General features: G+C 39.1%; 1 protein-coding gene across 1 annotated transcript; it reads left to right on the forward strand.

The window, feature by feature from the left end:
- Positions 1-17,041: 17,041 nt before the first annotated feature.
- LOC142851374 (secretoglobin family 2A member 2-like) lies at positions 17,042-20,470 on the forward strand. The gene is made up of 3 exons (XM_075975227.1): positions 17,042-17,096; positions 18,972-19,159; positions 20,429-20,470. The coding sequence occupies exons 1-3, from the start codon at positions 17,042-17,044 to the stop codon at positions 20,468-20,470; spliced, it is 285 nt and encodes a 94-aa protein (XP_075831342.1).
- The last annotated feature ends 796 nt before the right edge of the window (positions 20,471-21,266 follow it).

The raw sequence follows: 21,266 nt of genomic DNA on the forward strand, positions 1-21,266 counted from the left end.
ATTGTTTTTATTGAGCTATGCATTTGTTTCTCTGCTCCCCTTCTTTCTTCTACTAGTCTTAGTAGCCAGGAAAGGCATCCAGTGGTGGAACATGGCTATATTTAGTTAAGTTGTTGGTTGAGGATGACCCATGGAGATCACTAAACAACCCATACTCCTCCTAGGACAGAAGGTTAATGTATAAAAACTGACAACTGGGCCCCACTGCCTAGGACAACATCCACAGAGCTCATTGTACATAGAGAAGTCAAGCTGGTGAGAGTTTGGATTCTTCACCCTTACATTCTAGTGTATTTAGCACAAAAAGGTACTCTCCAGGCTATGGAGCTAGAAACCTGGACACCAACGCAGCCACAAAGCCCCTCTGCCTACAATCTGTTCTTCCAGCTAGATGTACTAGGGCATAGAACTTGTGGGAGTGGCCAACTAATGTTTAGTTTAACTTAGGGCCCATGCCACCAGAGGGAGCCCATGCCTTACACTGCCTGGGTGGCTAGGAACTGGAGATTGGATAGATCTAAAGTATCTTCTACCAAAGATCTAGGGTAGAAGAACCAAGCATGACTGGGGAAAAATCAATGAAATTATTCCTAATGATATCCTGCTATACTAGTAGATCAGTACCTTGTCCAGTCATCATTAGGTAGGCTTCCTCTGACAACAGATGGGAGCAGGTGCAGAGGCCCACAACCAGACATTATGCAGAGAGAGAGTCTAAATAGGAGGATTCCATCAAGTCCCTTCCCTTGGAAATCAGGGAACCTCTTGGAGAAGGCAGAAAGGTTGTAGGAGTGAGAGGGAATGTAGGGCACCAGGAAAATATCACACAGCAAATCAATTAAACAGGGCTCTAATGGACTCCCAGAGACTGAAAAAGCAAGCATGGGGTCTACATTGGTTGTCACCAGGCCCTCTGAATATAAGTTATGGCTGTTAGCTTGGTGGGATGTGTGTGTGTGTGTGTGTGTGTGTGTGTGTGTGTGTGTGTGTGTGTGTGTGTATGTTTCCAAATGTGAGAGATGATGTTTTTCTGTTTTGGTGGGGTTTTTTTTGCTTGCTTTTCAGATTCTTTTCCTCCTATTGAGTTGTATCTTCCAGCCTTGATATGAGGGCTTTTGCCTTGTCTTATTTTGTTTTGTTCTGCTTGACTGTCTTTTTTAGAGGTCTGTTCTCTTCTGACAAAGAAACAGCAAAGGAGTAGGTCTAGGGAAAAGTGGAGATGGAGGGTAGCTAAGAAGAGTGGAGGGAAGGGATACTGTCATTGAGATGTATTGTATGAGAGGAGAATCTATTCAATAAACAAAAGAGAAATAAAACTTTATTGCATACCATAAATTTACACAATAGAAGTGTGATTTGTGAGGTCATTATTATGTCACTTGGGCTGAATTGCGCACTTAAGAATCTGTCCATATATCAATATACACCGATTACTGCTTAAAATTAAATTTTCATCTGTCCATTAGTTACAACATACAAAGAGCATTAAAGCATTTCAGAAGTGTGGTACCTTGCCACTGTGCTTTGGGATTATTAACATGACACAATTTTCAAAGGAGAAATTACTTACACATTCTATCAACAAAAGTGTTTTCTCTTTTGAAGAAAGAGAAATTAAACATCCAGTGAACATAAATTAAATTACATTTTCCTTTCTAAATTAAAGGTTTAGTTAATTTCCAAGTTGGTGGGAAGGTTCTTCTTCCTATGTGCTGCTTTTATTGGTTTGAATAAAGAAACTACCTTGGCCTATGGATAGGGCAGAACTTAGGTAGGCAGAAAAAATGGAACTGAATGCTGGGAGAATGAAGGTGGAAAGGAGGACACAATGGAGCCGCAGCCAAGGTGAGACATGCCGATATTTGCTGGTAAGCCACTGCCATGTGGTAATTTACAGATTAATAGAGATAAGTTAAATTAATATGTAAGAGTTAGCCAATAAGAATCTAGATCTAATAGGACAAGCAGTGATTGAATAATATGGTTTCTGTGTGATTATTTCGGGTCTAAGATAGCTGGGTGGCCAGGACAAACAAGCAGCTCCTTGAAACAATTGGTTCACCAATGTGGGTAATTACATCCACATAAAAACCGAGAAAGCTTAAAAATTAATTCTAAACACAAAAGAACAGAGTTAAGCATGGTTTGCTAGCAGCATTTTCTTGGATGGGCTCTGTTTGATAGAAGCAAGCAGAGGTAGGCTCCTTTAGGAGAGATTTTTATGATTCAGCTGTAGCAGGAAAAGAGCTGCAACATTTTGACTTGCCGGCTTTCTGGGCCATCCTGTCAGTGCAAACTCTGACTTTCAGGCAGGAGGTCCAGCTATAGAACATTTGAATGGGGTTTGTGAGCAGACTGCTGCAGCTTGCTTAATGGTGACATGGACCAGCTGTGTGCATGAGAATGGGATGGTGTACATGTCTCTCAGCAGTGCAAGTGGCTCCACCATGCTGGACTGGGCAGGCAAGGAAGAAATACCATATATATCATAGTAATGGCACAGCTTTAGACTGGGCAGGCAAGCAGCAAGTACCATATATACCATACTAATGGCGCACCTTAAGTTTTAAGAAGCACTTAGCATTTTAAAAAGTACTCCTGGACAGTAAAGAATTACACATACATAGTAGGACAAATTCAGACATAAAAAACCTCTAAATGGGTCACATTGTTAGATACATGTACATAGGCTTGGAAGAGAGAAGAAAAGGAGTAAAGAGAGTTGGAAAAGAATTAAATGGTTTTAAAAGAAAGGTAAATTCTTTAAAGAGACAGAATACAGATAATCATAGATTAAAGGAGTGAAAAAATAAGCCACGTAAAAATGGAAAATTCACAGAGAGTCTGGATTATGTATATTATTGTGTAATCTTTGAATTTTTTAACTGTGAATGAGCAAAGTACAGAGAGACATTTCATTGTAGGTGTTGCTAAGCTAAACCAGCATGTATATTAGAAAGGTATCATGACTTCCAAATGTGAGTCTAAGAATATGTTGCTTTGGAAAAGAGGTTCCTCTCTTGTTTCCACAGAGGGTGAGAACATGTGGATTGCTTCTAGACTAATGTGGTTTGATGGAATAAGACCCCCGGAAGGTTGCCATGAATAACCCCCAAAATTACTATGCCCAACAATCAGCAGGATGCAGTATGGAGAAAACTACACGATATTCCCAAATATTGTCTATAAACCTTTGTTTACATTTGAAGGGGGATATGATATAGATATGAATAATTTGTATTGGTATGGATTTTGCTTTATTGGTGAAAATTTAAGGTCAACTTTGTTATATGTATATTTCTCCTCTTGATTAAGGTATTATGATTGTGTAGTTCATTTTAAATAATGTATAATTAAGAAGTATAGGTTAAGAGAGAGTCATCTATAATATTAAAGCTTGTAGCTATGTTAGTTAGATTTTCTAGATGTACAGAGATATATTTCAGGTGGATAGGAATTCTTCAAATCTTTCAAAGACCCTCAGAATATGGCGTTTATATCTTTCTGGAATCTTTGATGGATTTTAAGAATTTAGAGTTATATAGTTTTCCTTAGTTATAATAATAGATAAAGTAAATATAAATATTGTAACTGGAATTCTTGCTTGATAATTGCTTTGTTATATGTTATTTTACTATGTTAAAGTTAAAGCCTTCCTTTTGTTCAAATAGAAAAGGGGAAATAGTATGGGAGGTCCTTCTATCTATGTGCTGCTTTTATTGGTTAATGAATAAAGAAACTGCCTTGCCCTGCTGATAGGGCAGAACTTAGGTTGGCAGGGAAAATTGGACTGAATGATGGGAGAGGGAAGGCAGAGAGGGAGATGCCATGGAGCTGCAACCAGAGTCAGGCATGCCAAAACTTTGTCAGTAAGCCACTGCCATGTGGCAATGCACAGATTAATGGAGATGGATTAAATTAATATATAAGAGTTAGCCAATAAGAATCTAAAGCTAATGGGCCAAGCAGTGGCTTAAATAATATGGTTTCTGTGTGATTATCTTGGGTCTAAGCTAGCTGGGTGGCTGGGAAGAACAAGCGGCCTCCTTCAACACCAAGTATGGCTCAGATCTGTCTCTTTTTGTTGTTTTTGTTTGCTTTTTTTGAGACAGGGTTTCTATGTATAGCCCTGGCTGACCTTGAATGCACTCTATAGATTAAGATGGCCTCAGAGAGCTACCTGCCCCTGCTTCCATCTGGTGTAATTGACAGCTTGCACCACCACTGCCCTGCTCTGGTTCTTATTTCTGTGAATTATAAAGCACAAGCAGTGATTTTAGTGGGATCCTATGTATATGGTGGTAACTAGATATTTTGACTTTAAATATTTTATCTTTTCTGCCTTCCTTTTCTCCCTCCCTCTCTCACAAGCCCTGTCCTCCCATTCTTTTTTCCTTCCTCCCTTTCTACTTTTTTCATCTTACTTCTTCCTCCCTCTCCCTCCCTCCCTTCCTTCCTTCCTTCCATGAATATGTGTATGTTGTAGTATACAAGTGTAGGTCAGATGACAACTATGTCAGTTCTTTTCTTCTAAGATCTGTGCCTCAGTTACTGAGTTCATATGCTCAGACTTGACTACAAACACCTTTATGTACTGAGTCATCTCACAAGACCCACTTATTTATTATAAATGAAATTTTATTAGTCACTGTAAGGACCAGCATTCTTGGGGATATTAATGCAATACTATTGCCTGCCATATCACCATGTGCTGGGGAAGCATTTCATCTCTGAACTATATTCTAGACCTCAGTCTGTCTTCTAGAGAACTTTCAGGTGCTTTTATCATGAAAGTGTTCAAGGCACAGAGAAAGAGTTCTTTTGAGGTGTCTCCTACTGTTAAAAGTTGCATGACATTTCATATGGCCAACTCTACCATTGTGTGAGTTTCTGAGGTTTTCCAGGAGTCTGAGAGCAGGACAGTCATGGCTGTTACTCCACACCTTATTTCATTCTGAACACTCTTGCTCTCTTTGGGCAGAATCTATGACTGAATCATCTTTGTGATGTGGTTTTAGAGCACTGAGACATAAACCTGCCCCACACATGTGAAGGACGCTAGACACCTGCAGTTTCTGACATGTACTTGGAAGCCTGAGATACGTCACTTCTGGAGAGAGAAAAACTCAAACCAGAAGCACAAGTGCCTGGTCCTTGTGTCTTCTCTTGTCTCACAAAGAAGCTTTTTCTTTACCCAGCGACGATTGTTCACTCTCTAGAGAATGACCTCCACCAAGTCTCCAGGTAAAAATGAAGTCACAGTCCCTTTAGTGAGGAGTAGGGTATTTTTGAAAATGGAAGCCATTTAAGTGACTTTCAGACCAGCAAGTGCCAGTTGGAGTCCCTCTACAACCTGGCCAACAATGCAGTGTCCCATTTACTTCTCAAGGCCCTTTACTTGACTGGAGCCTGAAGAATCAGCCATGGGTAATCAGCAGTGAGTACCCATGCAGGAGAGCTCACGTGTACTTTCTGGAGATGTCAGCTTTGTTCTTGGCAGCTTGTTCTGCTGATTTATGGAAAGAATGGCATCATTAGTTATGCAGCAAAGCGCACTCAGAGATAATCAGAACATGCACTCACTCTCCTTCCTGACACTCCCGCTTATTTCTGTTGTTTTAATTCTTTAGTATATCAGCCAACTCTTCTTTTCTTAATCCTTGTTCCTTCAACTTTTCTCCTTGTCCTTAACTGATCTAGCTTTTCAGACACAAGGTTTTGTCTTGTCAGTTTATTAATCTCATGTGTTCACATTATTTGCCTTACTTGACCTTGGCAAGTAGCGACTGTCCTGGGGCCCCTGAAATTCTCCCACTGATCAACCTCATTGCTGAAATCATTGTTAGATATTTTTTAAACGTAAAATCATGTCACTATTTCTATTTCATTGAAATTAAGTCTATTGTGAGCTAAAACTAGGCATGAGCCAAATTTAACATCTTTTAAAAATATACTTAGAACCCAAAATATAACAAACTTCTGTATCTTATTTCTTTTTGTAATCCTTTTTATTGAGATTATAATATAATTATATCATTTTGTATTTATACATATTCTTAAATATAAGTTGCTCAGTCTGTATAGTGTTACTTGTATACAAGTTTTCAGGGCTGACCATTGCTATTGAATAACCAATTGGTGTGCACTTGCCTGGGGAAGACTCTTTCTCCTACTCTCAGTATTCTTAAGTTACCTGTAGTTCTTTGTTCAGGGTTGAGGTCTCACGCCTTTCCCTTGACCACTTTTATTAAATTTGTACTTTGACAATTTCATTTATTTCTACATTGCATTCTGATTAAGCTCACTTCTATACTTTCTTGCCTCAATCCCTACCCCTGTTCTCTACAGATCCATTTCTCACATCCTTGTCTCTTTGTTTTGTTTGTGATCCACAGAGTTTAACCAGGATCATCTATGTGACCCTGAGTTTGGAGATATCCACTGAAATTTGGTGGGCTACCGCATGACTCATCTGTGGGAAAGGCCTGTGTTCCCTTATGTTTCTGAGGAGCCTAAAGGACATACACAGTAGAATAAAATGCTGGGCTTACCACAGTATAAATAGATATGAAAAACTGTTCTAGAAAGTAGACCAGGGGAGGAAACTTTAGAGGGAGGAAATCCTTATGAATCAGAAGATCAGTGGAGGCCTTTGTTTTATTGTTTTCTAGAGTGTGTCTTGTTTGCTAATGCAGGCTACCCCAAACCTAAATTTAAACATAGTCCACACTAGCTGCAGACTCATGAAGCCTTTAATCCTCCTCTTCAGCCCACCTTGTTCCAAAATTTCAGGTATAAGCCACTATAGTATGACGTGGGCATGGAGTGCATGTGTTTTAGGTTGGGCTGGGTTTAGGAAATGAGGGAATGTCACCAAATCATGATTTTCCCAAGGCTTTAATTCCCATCCTCCCTCCTTGTGTTATTCGAGGGCAGAGTCTATTCACCTTTCTTCATATACAAGAACTACAGTGAGTGCCAATTAAGGACACTGGAACTGCCTATCATGGCCTCTCTGTCTTACACTAATCATAAGTCTCAGTTTAACACTATATTCACTTAGAGAGTGGATTTTCACAAAACATTAAACTTTAGATAAGGGAAATGTCAGATCTGACACTCAAGCCAGACATTGCATGACTTCCTGGGCACTCACAGCACCCTTTACTGTGTTAGATGAGGACTTTGCAGTCAGCAACAGATAGAGATATCATTTACCATGATATGCTCTAACCTGGATCCAAAAAAATCATCTGAGGTCAGAAGCCTCATTTTGAAGCACAGCCAGGGCCAAGTGCCAGCCTCTGGCTTCTTCCCCATGGCACCTTCACTGAAACTGAACTTTACCCAACTTTACTGGGCCAAGTATGTGGTTAAACCTTTAATCTTCTCACAAAGTAATAGTTTATTTGATTTCTTCGGTGTCTACCCTGACATCTTATCCAGGTAGTTGAGACTGCTCTCTGATTTTTTTTAAATGAACTTTTTAAAAATTTTTTATCTTATTTTTTTAATTAAAAATTTCCGACAATTTCCCTCCTCCCATTTCTCTCCCTCTCCCTCTCCAGTCCAAAGAGCAGTCAGGGTTCCCAACCCCGTGGGAAGTAAAAGGTCCTCCCCACTCCATCCAGGTCTAAGAAGGTGAGCATCCAAACAGACTAGGCTCCCACAAAGCCAGTACATGCAGTACAATCAAAACCCAGTGCCATTGTCCTTGGCTTCTCAGCAGCCCTCATTGTCAGCCACATTCAGAGAGTTCGGTTACATCACAGGCTCCCTCAGTCCCAGTCCAGCTGGCCTTGGTGAGCACCCATTAGATCAGTCCCACCGTCTCAGTGGGTGGGCTCACCCCTCACGGTCCTGACATTTTTGCTCATGTTATCCCTCCTTCTGCTCCTCATTTGGACTTGGGAGCTCAGTCCAGTGCTCCAGTGTGGGCTTCTGTCTCTATCTCCATCCATCACCAGGTGAAGGTTCTATGGTGATATGCAAGATATTCATCAGTGTGGCTATAGGATAGGGTCAGTTCAGGTACCCTCTCCTCAGCTGCTCAAGGAACAAGCTTGGGACATCTCCTTGGGCACCCAGGAACCCCTCTGGAGTCAGGTCTCTTGCCAATCCTAAAATGGCTCCCTTAATTAAGATATCTACTTCCCTGCTCCCATATGCACCCTTCCTCCATCCCAACCATTCTAGTCCCCCAAGCTCAACCCATAGTTTCCTTCTCCCTTCTCTCTCCCCATCTCCCCTTACCCCCGCCCCACCTCCACACCGGTGCTCCCAACTTTTGCCTGGCAATCTTGTCTGCTTCCAATATCCAGGAGAAAAATTATATGCTTTTGGGGGGGGTCATCTTCTTATTTAGCCTTTCTGGGATTACTAATTATAGGCTCAATGACCTTTATTTATGGCTAGAATCCACTTATGAGTGAGTAGATATCATACTCATCTTCTGGAACTGGGTTACCTCACTCAGGATAGTGTTTTCTATTTCCATCCATTTGCATGCAAAATTCGAGAAGTCATTGTATTTTACCTCTGAGTGTACTCTAATGCGTACATATTCCACACTTTCTTTATCCATTCTTCTATTGAGGTGCATCTAGGTTGTTTCCAGGTTCTGGCTATTACAAATAATGCTGCTATGAACATAGTTGAACAAATGCTTTTGTAGTATGATTGGGCATCTCTTGGGTATATTCCCAAGAATTGTATTGCTGGATCCTGGGGTAAGTTGATCCTGAATTTCCTGAGAAACTGCCACACTGATTTCCAAAGTGTTTGCACAAGTTTGCATTCCCACCAGCAATGGATGAGTGTGCCCCTTACTCCACATCCTCTCCAGCAAAGGCTATCATTGATGTTTTTTATTTTAGCCATTCTGACAGGTGTAAGATGGTATCTCAAAGTTGTTTTGATTTGCATTTCCCTGATTGGTAAGGAGGTTGAGAATGACCTTACGTGTATTTTGGCCATTTGAACTTCTTCTGTTGAGATTTCTCTGTTCAAATCAGTGCCCTATTTTTTAATTGGGTTAATTAGAATTTTAAAGTCCAGTTTCTTGAGTTCTTTATATATTTTGGAGATCAGACCTTTGTCTGTTGTGGGGTTGGTGAAGATCTTCTCCCAATTAGTAGGTTGCCTTTTTTCTTAATGACAGTGTCCTTTGCTTTACAGAAGCCTCTCAGTTTTAGGTGGTTCCACTTATTCAATGTTGCCCTTATTGTCTGTGCTACTGGAATTATATGTAGGAAGTAGTCTCCTGTGCCCATATGTTGTAGAGTACTTCCCACTTTCTCTTCTTTCAGGTTCAGTGTGTTCAGATTAATACTGATGTCTTTAATGCATTTATACTTCAGTTTTGTGCATGGTGATAGATATGGATCTATTTTTATTCTTCTACAGGTTGACATTCAGTTATGCAAGTACCATTTGTTAAAGATGCTTTCTTTCTTCCATTGTATAATCTTAGTTCCTTTGTCAAAAATCAGGTATTCATAGGTTTGTGAGTTAATATCTGGATCTTTTATTCAATTCCATTGGTCAACATCTCTGTTTTTATGCCAATACCAAGCTGTTTTCATTACTGTAGCTCTGTAATAGTGTTTGAAGACAGGGATGGTAATGCCTCTTGAAGTTCCTTTATTGTATAAGATTGTTTGGGCTATCCTGGGCTTTTTTGTTTTTGTATATAAAGTTGATTATTGTTCTCTCAAGTTCTCTGAAGAATTTTGTTGGGATTTTGATGGGGATTGTGTTGAATATGTAGATTGCCTTTGGTAGAATTGCCATTTTTACTATGTTGATCCTACCCATCCAAGAGCATGGGAGATCCTTCCATTTTCTGGTGTCCTCTTCAGTTTCTTTCTTCAACGCCTTAAAGTTCTTGTCAAATAGATCTTTCACTTCCTTTGTTAGAGTTACCCAAAGATACTTTATGCTATTTGTAGCTATCGTAAAAGGTGAAGTTTCTCTGATTTCCCTCTCTGCTTCCATATCCTTTGTGTATAGGGGGGCTACTGATTTTTTAAAGTTGATCTTGTATCCTGCCACATCACTGAAGGTATTTATCAGCTGTAGGTGTTCTTTGGTAGAGTTTGGGGGGGATCACTAATATACACTATCATATCATCTGTAAATAATGAGAGTTTGAATTCTTACTTTCCGATTCGAATTTCCTTGATATTGTTATGTTGTCTTATTGCTATTGCTAGAACTTCAAGCACTATGTTGAAGAGATATGGTGAGAGTGGACAGCCTTGTCTTGTACCTTATTTTAGTGGAATGGCTTTGAGTTTCTCTCCATTTAATTTGATATTAGCTGTTGGCTTGCTATATACTGCTTTTATTATGTTTAGATATGATCCTTGTATCCCTAATCTCTCCAAGACCTTTATCATAAAGGGGTGTTGAATTTTGTCAAATGCTTTTTCAGCATCTAATGAAATGATCATATTTTTTTCTTTCCGTTTATTTATATGATGGATTGCATTGATAGATTTTCATATGCTGAAGCAGCCCTGCATCTCTGGGATGAAGCTTACTTGATCATAATGAATATTTTTAATGTGTTTTTGGATTCGGTTTGCCATAATTTTATAAGAATTTTAGCATTGATGTTCATGAGTGAGATTGGTTTGTAATTCTCTTTCTTTGTTGGGTCTTTGTGTGCTTTTGGAATCCTTATTTTTGTAGCTTCATAAAAAGAGTTTGGCAATGACTCTTCTGATACTATTATGTGAAACACATTATGGATTATAAGTATCAGCTCTTTTTGGAAGTTCTGATAAAATTCTGCATTAAAACCATCTGGTCCTGGGCTTTTTTTGGTTGGGAGGTTTTTTTTTTTAAAGACAACTTCTATTTCTTCATGACTTATAGGTCTATTTATATTGTTCATCTGGTCTTGATTTTATTTGGTAAATGGTACTTATCTAAAAATAAGTCCATTTCTTTTACATTTTCCAACTTTGTGGCATATAAGCTTTTGTAGTAAGACCTAATGATTCTCTGAATTTCCTCAGTGTCTGTTGCTATGTCCCCTTTTCATTTCTGATCTTGTTAATTTGCATGTTTTCTCTCTGCCTTTTGATTAGTTTGGATAATTGTTTGTTAATCTTGTTGACTTTCTCAAAAAAACAGATCTTTGTTTCATTGATTCTTTGGATTGTTTCTTTGTTTCTATTTTGTTGATTTCAGCCGTCATTTTGATTATTTCCAGTCTTCTACTGCTCCTAGGTGAGTCTGCTTTTTTTTCTAGAGCTTTCAACTGTGCTATTAAGTCACTAATGTGAGGTTTCTCCATTTTTTTTTAATGTGGGCACTTAGAGCTATGAACTTTCTTATTAGCACTGCTTTCATAGTGTCCCATAGGTTTGGGTATGTTGTGTCTTTATTTTCATTGAATTCATGGAAGACTTTAATTTCTTTCTTTATTTCTTCCCTGACTCAGTGGTGGTTCAGTAGTTGACTGTTCAGCTTCCATGAGTTTGTAGGCTTTCTGGCGGTAGAATTATTGTTACATTCTAACTTTATTCTATGGTGATCTGATAAGACACAGGTGTTTACTAATACTTTTTTGTATCTGTGGAAGTTTGCTTTGTTACTGAGTATGTAATCAATTTTCGAGAAGGTTCGAAGAGATGCTAAGAAGAAGGTATATTCTTTCCTATTTGGGTGGAATGTTTTATAGATGTCTGTTAAGTCCATTTGATTCATTACCTCCATAATTCTCTTCTTTCTCTGTTAGGTTTCTGACTGAATGACCTGTACATTGCTGAGAGGGGAGTGTTGAAGTCTCCTACTATTAGTGTGTGGGGTTTGATGTCTGCCTTGAGTTCTAGTAATGTTTCTTTTACATATGTAGGTGCTTTTATATTGGGGCATAGATATTTAGGATTGAGACTTCATCCTAATAAATTGTTTCTGTTATGAGTATAAAGTGTTCATCTGCATATTTTTTGATTGATTTTAGTTTGAAGTCAATTTTGTTAGATATTAGTATAGCCACACCCACTTTTTCTTTGGTCCGTTTGATTGAAAAACCTTTTCCCTCTCCACACCCTCCCTCAGGAGGGAAAGTGGGGGAATGTGGAGGGAAATGGGAAGAGGAGAGGAGGTGGAAATTTTTAATAATAATAATAATAATAAAGAGAAAAAAACAAAAAAACACACAAAAAACTTTTTCCAACCCTTTACTCTGAGTAGATGTCTGTCTTTGTGGTTGAGGAGTGTTTCTTGTAAACAGCAGAATGTTGGATCCTGTTTTCTCATCTAGTCTCTTATCCTGTGCCTTTTTATAGGTGAATTGAGTCCATTGATATTAAGTGATATTAATGACCAGTGGTTGATAATTGCACTTATTTTCTTTTTTTGGTGGTAGAGTTTTGTGTTTCCCTTCTTTTGAGTTGTGCTGGTGAGGGGTTGCTAGATGTCTGAGTTATTGTGGCCATTTTTGGATTCCTTGGGTTGTGATTTTTCCTTCTATTACTTTCTGTAAGGCTGGATTTGTGGCTATGTATTGTTTAAATTTGTTTTTATCCTGGAATATTTTGTTTTCTCCATTGATGGTGAACAAAAGCTTGGCTGGGTATAGTAGTCTGGGCTTGCATCCATGGTCTCTTAGTTTCTGCAGTACATCTATCCAAGACCTTCTGGCTTTCATGGTTTCCATAGAGAAGTCAGGTATAAGTCTGATAGGTTTACCTTTATAAGCTACTTGACCTTTTTCCTTTGCAGCTCTTAATATTCTTTCTTTAATCTGTATGTTTTATGTTTTGATTATTATATGGCGAGGGGATTTTTTTGATCCAGTCTATTAGGTATTCTGTATGCTTCTTTGATTTTAATAACAACACTTTTCTTTTAGCAATTTGGTGACCATTAGTGTGAGGCTTTTATTTCAGTCATTGAAAGAGAAGTAGATGAGGACACTGATGTCAAGGTCTCCCTCCAGTAGAGCAGTGAATCCAAGGATAGATTTACTCCCCACATCCCCCCATGCCCTGGAGACATATCTGGAGATATATTATTGTTAGAACTAGATGATGGCTGCTGTGCTATTGGCTTATCACGTGTATAGAAGCCTGCTACACTTCCTACCTATGTTCCTCAAGCATCATTAATTTCAGTTAAAAAACAAACTGTGTAAGAGAAACTATCCAAAGTACAAACAAAGTGACAACTGGTGAATAGTGCGGATATAGATCTTTCACTCAGGTAATCGAACCCTCAGTTTAGTAAGGTGACCGAAGCAAAAGGAGGACACGCGTCCTCTAGCATTTAGGGTTCAGCTTCAGGTCTAGTCCTTTTACCTTGACTTCTTTGCATGCCATGACTCTTTCCTTCCTTTATCTTCAACTCCATTCTCCTAATCCTTCATGTCCAAATGCAAAATTTTACTCTTCCAAATTTTTATATGCCTTAATCAATATCTCTCCTCTCATCTTCATATGAGATAATCTTACTTTCATTTATATTACTAAATAAACAGAATTTATTTGTTAATTTTAATTAAAATATAAATAATTTCTTCCTCGCTCTACTCTTTTCTAACCCTTCCATTCACCCCCACCTTTTTCTTCCCAAATACACTGGGCTGGAGACAGTGCTTGTGTGCAGCACTATAAGACCTGACACACACAATCGTCTACATTAGCCGTCTTCATTTTTATAGCTCATTTACCCAGTCACATCCTGCCCCAACTGTCCTTCCTCTCTGCACTTACAACTCTTTTCTGACAAGCTTTACTTTCACTTTAAACTAATTTTTAATTTAACATCCAGCACAGTGGGCTGCATTGAGGTAGGTTTAGATTTATTTGTTCTAATTTACCTTCACCCCTGCTGTTACATATTTATCCAGTTTTGGTATTTGGTTGATACTGGCTTCCGAGAATGTGTTTTGTTATCTTTACCCCTTTTCATGTCTAATTTTATTAACTTGAATAATCTCTCTTCTTTCTTTACTTAGACTTGGGGTTTGTCAATTTTTCTTATTTCTGAGGCAATTCTTCTATTATTCTACACATTCTTTCATTCTCTATGCCACTATTATCCACCTCAACAGTTACTATTTTTTTTGCTTTGTACTAGGTTTGGTTTCTTATTTTCTTGAGCTTTAAGCTGTATAATAGAATATTTATTTGAGAGCCTATAGAGATTTTACTGTGTGCACTTATAGCTATAACTTCCTCCTTACACTATGTTGGGCATATCTCAGAGGTTCCGATGGACAGGGCCTATGATCTATATTTGTTTATAGGACTTTTGGAATTTCTGTCATGATTTCTTCAATGAAATATTGTTTCTCATTCAAAAGTGTTCTGGGCTGGCACAGTGACTTGTGAGGTTGACCTCTTAGCCTCAATTTGATGCCCAGAATCCACATAGAAGTAAAAAAGGATAATTTATTCCACAAAATTTCTCTCTGACTTCCACATATGTGTCCTGTGTCATGCAAGGATCATGACACAACTGTACCCACCTCCCCAAACATTAACAAAAAATTAATTTGAAGAGCTATTGGCAGTTGATGGTTGCTGGAGAAATAAAAGTTACTTTTCTTTAGGTATATGGGACTTAGTAGATTGCATAGGCCCAGTGGATGGCCACATGCCCCTGTGCTTCAGCTCAGCACTAACTAGACTCAGAAGGAAGAAATGAAGGGATGAAGGAAGGAAGGGAGGAAGGGAGGGAGGAAGGGAGGGAGAGAGGAAACTTATCTAAATCAGTTTCATTTTTAGCTTCTGCTCCTGCTTAATGATGGGAAGGAAATGACAAAATGACTGAACATTAAATAAAACATTCGTAGGTCATTAAAAATGGGTTTTGTCTCTCTGGCTCACATACACATTTTCCCCTTCTTTTTTTATACTGGAACCAATTTTATTTTTCATCTCATTGTGTCACTCATGTGACACTATCCACAAACATCCTGTTGCACAATTTGTTTCAAACTCCCTACCTCTTCCACCATTTTGGATGTTAGCAGGTGGCATTTTTCCTTTAAACATATCCTATCCTATTCCTTCTAGAAGCCACTCCCAAATCTGCTCCACAGTATCACCATCCACTTATTCCAAACAACAGTACCTTCTCCAAAATGTTGCCCCATGCTGTGTACAGGATAGTGCCTTCAACCAATGGCGTCATTGTTCTCATTGATAAAGTTGTCTTCTCCTACATAACACTCGCTTACTCACTCGCTCTCTCTGAAATCTTACATTTATTGGTTGGGTTGTATAGACTCTCAAATTAAAATTGACCTATATAAGACCTGGGACAAAGCATTCTCCAAAGTAAATGTACATTTCATGCAGGTTACAGATCATAAGAGATGCCCTTAATTACGTCTTCCACAACTGACTGGTGTATATTTTAATGCCTGGCGATAAACTCCTACTGAAATTTTTACCTGAATATTTCTTCTTGTGAACGGCTGTCTCTCTTTTCATAACTTGAAATTTTAGGTGATTATAAAAAACAATGAATTTTATTATGGATTTTACACAGATACATCATTTTACTTTGGTTATCTGTTCCCATCCATGCTCTCCTTTCCCTTCTTCACTACAGATAGTAAATCCTCCACTTCCATGTCACACAATTATAGATAGATATATACATACATGGTGTGTATATTACAAAAAATGTGATGTTTATCTTTCTGGGTTCAACCCTTTTGTTAAATTTGATAATATCCCGGCCCATTTATTTCCATGTAAGTGACACAATTACATTCTCCTTTGAATAAAACTCCGTTGTGTATGAATGCCACATTTTCTTTGTCTAGTTATCTTCCCATAAACATCCAAGCTGATACAATAGCTTGGCTATTTTTACTAATGCTATAATAATTATGAATGTGCATCCCGTCTGTGTCATTCCACTATGTACCCACATGATCTAACTGGATTTCATAGTAATTTTGTGTTGTTTTTATTGTTTTTGTTTGTTGATTTTCTTGCATTTTAACTTGTGGGACCATCATATTACTGTCCACCATTTCAGAAGTAGAAAAATCCCACAAATCAGTGGTTATACAGGCTATTTGGAAGGGTTACTTGCATGCTGAGTCTTCTGTCCTGATAAAAATTCAGCAGTTTTATCTATACTCATTTTACCATGGGTAAAGGAAAGCTCAGAGAGACAGAACAGCTGCTCCATGAGAAGTCATGGTAAGTCATGAGCAGATGCTATCCCCAGGATTTGAAGTCACATCTGTATGAACCACAGGTCATTCACCATACGCCATCATTCCTCCCTCCCATAAAGTACTAAGAATCCCTAATAGTGGACAGTGTCCTTAATTCAGGAGAAGTGACACCCTAGACCTTTAACACAGAAGGAGAAATATGTTTAGCTATCAAGAATGAACAGAGAATGTTCATTTAATAAAATGACTCTTTGTAAAACTCTTCAGTAAAAATCTGTGGGCAATAAACTTCCTCTGGAAGTAAAAGAAGAAGAGGCTCAATAGGAACACTGCCTACAAATGATGTGTAGTTGTGCACTAACCCTAGCCGCTCAACCCATCAGAAATAGGTATAAATAAAATGAAGCTGCTTAAAATTGGAAAATAAAAAAAAAACAAGAAAAGGCACAGGCAAAGAAAGATGAAGAAGGAGAAGAAAGGAAAGAATGAGAGGACTGAGAAGATGAAGAAGACAGAAGACAAAGAGGAGCAAATGAAGGGGAGAGGGTATAAAGGAGAAGAGAGTATCTTTTCAAAGATCAAACTACAGTTCTGTGATCTGCAATATTTTTGGAAGAGCTCAGTGAAAGGTCACCAATTGTCATTCTTAATCATTTGTTTCCTTGTTTCGTACAAACAAATCCTAGGCTTCCTTGGCTCTGTTTCATGTTCTCTCGTGTTGTCTGCTACAATGCCACGTTGCTTTTAGGAATCACATTCTTATTTCCTGGGTGACACTAAAGGGCCTGCCCAAGAAATAAATAGTGGAGCACTGAGGTCTCAACTGCAGAAAGTTCCCTGATCTCCATCTTGTACCAAAGACCAACCCACAAGGGCTTCCTCAACATGAAGCTGGTCCTGGTCTTCTTGCTGGCCGCCATCCCCATTTACTGCTATGCCAGCAGTGAGTTCTGTGGAGGGGTGGGTGGTGGGTTCTATGGAGGTGTCAGCAGTGAGTTCTGTGGAAGAAGGGTGGTGGGTTCTGTGAAGTGGTGGCAGTGGATTCTGTGTAGGATTGGGAGGTGAGTTCTGTGGAGGAGTGGATGGTGAGTTCTGTGGAGAAGTAAGCGGTGGGTTCTTTGGAAGAGTGGGCAGTGAGTTCTGTGGTGGGGTGGATGGTGGGTTCTGTGGAGGGGTGGGTGGTGAGTTCTGTGGAGGGTTGGGTGATGGGTTCTGTGGAAGGGTGGGTGGTGGATTCTTTGGAGGGGTGGGAGATGAGGACTGTGGAGAGGTAAGCGGTGGGTTCTTAGGAAGAGTAGGCAGTGAGTTCTGTGGTGGGGTGGGAGATGAAAACTGTGGAGGGGTGGGCTGCTTTCAGAACAAACACTGTTTCTGTTCTATGGAAGAGGCCCTAGTGCCTGAGCTCTAGAACTTGTCAACAGTGGTACAAAGTGATTCTATAGCCCTGAAACTCAACACTAGTCCAGATAGTCAAAGAGCCATCACAGATGCAGGTTGGGGCTGTCTGTTATTATGTGTCACTACCACACAGGAGGTCCCAAGGAGATGAGAGCTCTCCTGAAATCCATGGCAAGTCTTGCATTTGGATACAAGGTATTTTACATAAAATGGGAAAAATATAAATAACACAGGACCTAAATGTTTTTACTAAAAATTGTATATAGAAATCTCTTTAATTGTGGAATGAGTTACTTCTCAAACTGCAGCATGAGACCTAGAAGTAAACAGTTGGTGAGCCATCACACAGACTGTCAAAGCTTGTTCTGACCCCTTCATGGTGGGCCACTTACATACTAGTCCTGCTGGTAGAGAGGAGAGTTCACATTCCCCAAGTCCACTTGAAGTAATTGCAGAAGTAAAGCTTTGTCCTTGAGAATGAAGTCAGTACAAACATGTCACAAGTGCAATAGACTTTGTATGATTTCCTTTGTCTATTTCTTACTTATCTGAGAGGCTGGTGCAAAATGACAAGAAGGTGGAGTTCTCAGTTGACTTGATACGAAAATCAGGGTTAACCTTGACCTCTTTCTCTTCCCCTGGCTGAACAATGATATCACTTCAAGTACAAGAGTTTATGGTTTATGATACTTTTGATGCAGATGATAGAGTAATGGGTGACAATGGCTAAAATTTATAAACTACTGTAAAATACTTCACGGGGTTTACAAAATAACACTGAGATGCATCACAGCTACAAGAAAGAAAGACACAAAGTTCACTGTGTCCCATCAGAACAAAGCTTCTCATTCCTTGTGTGTCGTTGCTGACAAAGGTCAGTGAGGTTTGATGTCCCTTGTTGGCTTGTTAGGGGCAAGTTTACAGAACCTAAAGGAATCTTGAGGTCTGCTTCCATTTTCTGCATGAGGTCACTTCAAGTACCAGAGTTTCTGTTTAAGTTCCTCTGTGATTCAGATGCTCAAGTTAACAGAGCAAAGCCGATACTATTCTAGCCATGATAGTTATAGGATGTTTGAACATATTCCATGATGTTCTCAAAACAGAAACAAAATGTGTCAGGCTTTGACCAAACAAAGATCCAAAATGCTTACCATACCCAGCCCAACAGCCTGCCATCTCTTCAGTGTCCTTCTCAGTGAAGGTTGTGTGAGGGTTTGGCTTCTTTGTGCTGCCATGTCAGGGACAGAGTTTGCAGTTTCTGAGTGGAATCTTGCAACCTGCAGTTTCTGTCCCAGATTTGGCAGTGCCCACCACCTTTGCTAATCTGTGTCTCTACTTATACTCAGCAAGATGTTTGTGATGAGAGGTGACCACTATTGAGTTCAGACCTCCAGTGATGAATGCCATGTCTTTCCAGGTTCTGGCTGCCATGCAATGGATGACGTCATTGCACAGACTATTAACTCATCAGTGTCTGTGGCTGAGTATCAGGGCGTGGTTAAGTCATATGCACCTCTTCCTTATGACCAAAAGGCTTTGGGCAAATTGAAACAATGTTTCCTGGACCAATCTGAGGAGACTCTGGCCAATGTTATAGTGTTGGCGGTAATTATACATTTTCCCTTTTTTCTATTATATTACTATATATATATTTGTATGACATACACATATATACATACAGCATATGTACATATACGTACATAATTGTGTATTTTATACATTTATATTTACATATATACACATACATGTTTATATATCCATATGTATATATTTCCACTAATGAGAAAAAAACAATTTCCAATGTTGTGACTGATAAGGTCCAAGTAAACATTGTCTGTGTACTATTTTTGAACAACATAATTTGATTTTGTAGTGACAATTTGTTCAGAGGAGCCATTGATAGACACAGCTGATATTCCATATTATTTTGAGGTTTTTAAAATAATTAAAGAAAAACACAAAAACAAAGGAGATTGCCCAGATTTCACTCTCTTGTCCATTACCTCCCAATCACACAAACACAGGTACACACATGCATGCACACAATTACACACATAAGCATGTCATGACACAGAGAAAGCCCTCAAATTCTTTAGTCAGAGAAAATTACACTTGAATCAAGTACTCCTGCTCTGCGTCAGTGACCAGGGACCCTTGCATTTGGTACCAATTCAGAACGAGTACAGAAGACCCCAGTATAAGGATGTCATGACTAAGAGTCTCTTTAAATAATAATAATAATAATAATAATAATAATCTCTTTTCAAGCATATAAATGTAGATCCTAGAAATCATCTAAAGTGTCCCTTTTCCATTTAAGCATCTACAGGTGCCAAATCTTAAAAATATGCCCAACTTTAACCAAAACCATAGGAATACATGTGGCCTGAAAGTACTGGTGAGGGCTTTCAATTTGCTTCTAACAAATCTCATTTTTTTAGACCACTGAAGAATTTTTTAAAGCTACCCTCTCAGTTAAGCAATCTTTTAACTTATCAGGTGGTAAGAGAATAGTAGCAGACCAGTTCAAACTGAGGGTCATCAGATACCTTCAGCCACAGAGTTCTCTAGCTTCAGAGTGGGTATAGAATGAATTCCTATTGAAACAGCTGGGCGGGGGGAGGTTGGAGGTTAGAGGAGAAGGAAATCAATGGGAATCTTTGAAGAAGGAGCCAAAAACATCTGGGTTTGTTACTCCTGTTGTTATCATGGTTTCTTGTCTCTTAAATGATAGAACACATACACCTAATTGGATTTTTCTCTAGAAGCTTTCAGAAATATTTAATAGTAATTGAAAATACTGAAAAAATAATTTTTAAAAAGTTAGATCTTTTCAATATCATAATGTAAGTCACTTCCTCGTTTATTTTTCAGAATACCATATACGACAGTAAAGACTGTCCACAGTCTGCCTAAAAGGTCCACAAGACCCTAAGCTCACAGTAATGAACAGAATGATCATGAGCCAGCAGCTGATACCACAAATCATAACTTTTCTTTCTTGATTTTATCTTTCTGTCTATAAAGTGCAAGACTATTGTTGGTATCTCAATGGCATTCCTATCTACTGATTAAATTAATTGCAAATACCAATACTTCTTTGTGTGATCTTTTAAAACTGGGGGCTTAAGAGGCCTGCAACCCTCCATTCTAGGACACACACCCACAGATGACTCCCACACAACCTTAAAGTGAGACTAAGAAAGGAGAGTGTGTGTCTCCGGATATTCAGTCCCCTCTCTGGAGAAGAAAGGAGGGTGTCTCTCCCTGGCCTTGCTGAGTCCCCTCTCTGGAGAAGAAAGGAGGGTGTCTCTCCCTGGCCTTGCTGAGTCCCCTCTCTGGAGAAGAAAGGAGGGTGTCTCTCCCTGGCCATGCTGAGTCCCCTCTCTGGAGAAGAAAGGAGGGTGTCTCTCCCTGGCCTTGCTGAGTCCCCTCTCAGGTGAAGAGCTCAGCTATTTTCTCACCACCACCTCTATTCAGCATCCTTGGCATCATCCTGCTGGGGGTCAGAGGCTGGGATGTGCTCCCTGTCCTGCTGCCACCAGGGCTTTGTGTCTACAAGAATTAGGAAATAAAGATGGCCCCACATATGCCACTCAATGAATACAGCTCCGCATGTAAATAGGTTCAGAGAAAGAAATCATGATCATCTCAAATGAGGAAAAGGCTTTCAGGAAAAGAGAAACTTCAGAGTTTTTTTGTTTGTTTGATT

Source organism: Microtus pennsylvanicus, chromosome 5, assembly GCF_037038515.1.
Source record: "Microtus pennsylvanicus isolate mMicPen1 chromosome 5, mMicPen1.hap1, whole genome shotgun sequence".
NCBI lineage: Eukaryota > Metazoa > Chordata > Mammalia > Rodentia > Cricetidae > Microtus > Microtus pennsylvanicus.

Bases quoted from the DNA above. Each gene is read 5' to 3' on its own strand.
- LOC142851374 (XM_075975227.1), top strand. From the start codon at position 17,042: ATGAAGCTGGTCCTGGTCTTCTTGCTGGCCGCCATCCCCATTTACTGC. The intron at 17,097-18,971 runs GCAGTGAGTTCT...ATGTCTTTCCAG, and splicing joins CCCCATTTACTGCTATGCCA to GTTCTGGCTGCCATGCAATG. The intron at 19,160-20,428 runs GTAATTATACAT...TTTATTTTTCAG, and splicing joins CCAATGTTATAGTGTTGGCG to AATACCATATACGACAGTAA.